This window comes from Anomaloglossus baeobatrachus, chromosome 11 (genome assembly GCF_048569485.1).
Source record: "Anomaloglossus baeobatrachus isolate aAnoBae1 chromosome 11, aAnoBae1.hap1, whole genome shotgun sequence".
NCBI lineage: Eukaryota > Metazoa > Chordata > Amphibia > Anura > Aromobatidae > Anomaloglossus > Anomaloglossus baeobatrachus.
In genome coordinates this window covers 136,673,480-136,677,438 of record NC_134363.1, presented here as the reverse complement: position 1 = coordinate 136,677,438, position 3,959 = coordinate 136,673,480, and the positions used below count along the sequence as shown (strand labels likewise).

Here is a 3,959-nt window from a genome sequence, read left to right as displayed (position 1 = left end):
ATTATTATTATTATTATTATTATTAATAATAATAATAATAATTTTATTTTTTGAAAATATTAATATTATATTATCTTTACTATTTACCAAATTATCATTGTATTTTATTATATTTTTTTATTATTATTATTATTTTTTAGTATTATTATTTTAATATTACAATTATTATTATATATGATTTTTATATTATATTATGGTTACTGATAACATGTTTATAATATTGATTATATATTTTTTAAAAAGATGTATTAGTATTAATAATAATAATAATAATAATAATATTTTTTTTTTCAAATTATGATTATATTTAACTATTTTTCTTTTTCATATATTGTTATTATAATATTATGCTTATTATTAAAAATATTACATTTGATTATATACATTTGATATGATGATGATGATGATTATTATTATTATTATTATTATTAGTATTATTATTATTATTATTATCATTTTGCCATCACACAATGGATGCCCTCTTGTAACTCCAGACCCTTTTAATCTTTTCATACTCCAATAATATATCTAAGGTCCATTGCTTTGCACTTAATTGGCCCTTAAATCAATCTTAAAGCTTGATATAGGGAGATTAGATAATGATCCCATTTAGGGCCAGGGGCCGATGTGAGGGCATCTATGTGACATGCAGGGGTCCCACCAGCCATGATGAGTGCAGGTTGCTGCACTTTTTCAGACATACAGTCTTGTCACTTATTGGGGTCATTTGACTTTTTGCCTCAAGCAGCAAAAAAAATCTATCTGCATATTGCTCCATTACACTTTAGAAGTCAAAGTTGATGTTTAAGAGTAGGAGTTCCCCTTTAAGACCAGTAAACCAGTTCAGGCAACTGGTGAAGTTGATGTGATCTATATAATTACTAACAGGGGGTAATAGACAAATGTCAGGAAAGGGGGAAGGGGCATGATAGGACTGAGGGGAGGGGGAGAAGGGACTGGTGCTCAGGTGAGGAGGACAATGGGGGCTCCCTGGGTGCAGTACTGGGATAAGGATGTTGGAACAGGAGGGGTTAACTGCATGCATTTGCCTGTTCCAGACAGCAGAGACCACATTGCAATTCCCTGGCAGAGAGGTTTGCAGAGCAGAAGGCAGCACAGTGCTGCTGGAGATCCTCCTGTATGTGCAGACTGGCATCTTACATGTCCTCCTTAACTTAGCCTGGTAGACCACTTACCTTGAGTGTCACCAGCCAGCGCCCACCACTGGCACAGCTGGCATCTCGCTCAGTGCTTGTCTGCTGCCTCTCCATAATGCTTTCCACCCATTCTCTCTTCTTCTTCTTCTCTTTTCCAGCCCAAAATATGAGAATCCTGTAAAAGAAAGTGGATGGAAAGATCTGTGCAAGGAGCAGGAGCATCATCTTCACCATCAGGACCAGGCTGCTCATCTCCAGAACTTGCTGCTCCTGGACCTCAGCTTCTCTCCATGCTTCTTCTCCGGCTGCCTCTGTAGATGTGGACATGTGCATCTAAAGACCAAGACCTTCCTGTCTCATGCCTGCTGCCCAAATTTCTCCTTCTCACCATTCCTACCACCCTGCCCTCCTCTAAACCAGATTGTATCATGTCCCCATAAGCTTCCTATGCAGGAATGTCCTTTCTGGAGACAGCTGCTACTTCTCCGTATACCAACCTCTAGAGCCAGCTCCTATCTGACACCTCTCCAAGGAATATCTTTGATTTTTTTTTTTTTTGCTCACATTTTACATTATATAGTGAATTGTATCTTGTGTAAAAAATTCCATCCAGTTCTGGAAGCAGCACAGATGGATAAGTGCATGAAGATCTGATCCATTTAAACGTGACCATGTGGATTAAACAGCTTTTAGGAATCAGGTAAGAAGGATCTATATGATATTATGCAATGTAGAAAGGGGGGATGAAGAATTGTGCAATGTAGAAGGGGTTGAATAATTGTGCAATGTGAAGAGGGGCTGAAGAACTTTGCAATATAGAAAGGTGGTGAAGAATTGTGCAATGTAGAAAGGAGGGGTGAAGAATTTTGCAATGTAGAAAGGAGGGGTGAAGAATTTTGCAATGTAGAAGAATTTTGGATTGGAGAAAGGGGGTGTAAAATTTTGCAATGGAGAAAGGGGGTAAAGAATTGTGCAATGTAGAAAGGGGTGACAAATTGTGCAATGTCAAAAAGGGGTGAAGACTTGTGCAACGTAGAAAGGGGGTGAAGAATTGTGCAACGTAGAAAGGGGAGAATTGTGCAACGTGGAAAGGGGGTGAAGAATTTTGCCATGTAGAAAGGGGTGAAGAATTTTGCAATGTACAAAGGGGTGAAGAATTGTGCAACGTAGAAATGGGTGAAGAATTTTTCCATGTAGAAAGGGGTGAAGAATTTTGCAATGTACAAAGGGGTGAAGAATTGTGCAACGTAGAAATGTGTGAAGAATTTTGCCATGTAGAAAGAGGTGAAGAATTTTGCAATGTAGAAAGTGGGTGAAGAATTGTGCAATGTAGAAAGGAGTGAAGAATTGTGCAATGTACAGAGGGGGTGAAGAATTTTGCAATGTAGAAAGGGGTGAAAAAATGTGTAATTAAGAAGGATAGTAAAGAATTTTGCAATGTAGAAAGCAGGTAATGAATTGTGCAATGTTGAAAGGGGGTGAAGAATTTTGCCATGTAGAAAAGGGAGTGAAGAATTGTGCAATGTAGAAAGGGGTGAAGAATTTTGAAATTAAGAAGGATAGTAAAGAATTTTGCACTGTAGAAAGGAGGTAAAGAATTGTGCAATGTAGAAAGGGGGTGAAGAGTTGTTCAATGTGGAAAGGGGGTAAAGAATTGTGCAATATAAAAAGTGGGTAAAGCAATTTGGAATAGAGAAAGGGGGTGAAGAATTTTGCAAAGTAGAAAGGGAAGGTGTAGAATTTTGCAAAGGATTGAGTGCTATCTGCAAGAGATTTGGATTGCTCTGTGCTCTGCATTACTGCAAATACAATGCTAATGGTGGATTAACCCATTACTTTTTATATAGTGCTGAATGCAAGTTACTTTGCCCCTTCCAGGGCTCGCACAGGACGTGATTTGGCTATTAAATATTATTAGTACAGTACTGTACTTGTGCCATTAGGGATGTAATAGAGAACAAGCATTGGGCTAAGTTGCCTTGACCTCTGTGTAATAGAGAACATGGACAAAATGTAATATTACTGTGATCACTGGTTATTACATCCCATGTATGATACACTGAACCTATATAATGCCATGCTCTGCCAAGGTCACATGGGCAGTGAGGCTCATCCAGGACTAGGTGAACCTGTGGCATATGATATAAGTGCCCCCTGTCTACATGCTATACTGTATATAGAGATCTGCACAATAAGCAGATTTACTATGATATATCCCCAAATATCACATTCGCTTGGAAGCCTTGGTGAATGCATATGGAGACATACAGTAAGTCTGTGTTTAGTCTGGAGAAGTCCCTTGGTGTTGCATTGCAATGTGAATGTAAAGTTTTGCTGATGCCTCTCCTCTACAATAAACAAGTCCCCATTACATAAGCTGAGTGTGATATCTGCCATATTTCCAGGTTAATACCAGGTAATGCTAATTCTTTTTGATATTATGTTATGAGTTGAAGGAAACATGCAGTCCCCCCTTCAGCCACCAGGGTGCGCTACACTCCAGGAAAAAGGCCCGCATCCCAGAAGCCACAGATCCTCTGTGTAGTTTTCTCAGCCTGTGTATATATATGTTAATTTACAACCATTTCTGTTGTGTGCTGCCTAATAAAGGAACAAATGCTGTGACAAAAAGTGCAACTGCCACAGCAAGGACTGCTCCCTCTAACATCCCTGATTCCGAGAGCGGAGGCAATGACAGCGGAGGCAGCAGAGCCCTGGGAATATGGGACTTGGGGGGATTCAGGGGCAGACCTGCTGGAGAATTCCTGTGGACATTGGTTTCCTATTGTGTATGAAGAGAGT

At 38.9% G+C, this 3,959-nt stretch overlaps 1 protein-coding gene across 5 annotated transcripts in view; it reads left to right on the top strand.

Annotated features, from left to right (window-relative positions):
• Positions 1-1,067: 1,067 nt before the first annotated feature.
• AJAP1 (adherens junctions associated protein 1) overlaps positions 1,068-3,959 on the top strand; it is a 399,752-nt gene continuing 396,860 nt past the window's right edge. For all 5 annotated transcript variants that reach the window (XM_075329241.1, XM_075329236.1, XM_075329237.1 and 2 more), the window contains exon 1: positions 1,068-1,857. In XM_075329241.1, the coding sequence (XP_075185356.1) occupies positions 1,829-1,857 (29 nt within the window). In that variant the 5' untranslated portion in view covers positions 1,068-1,828. The remainder of the gene's footprint in view (positions 1,858-3,959) is intronic.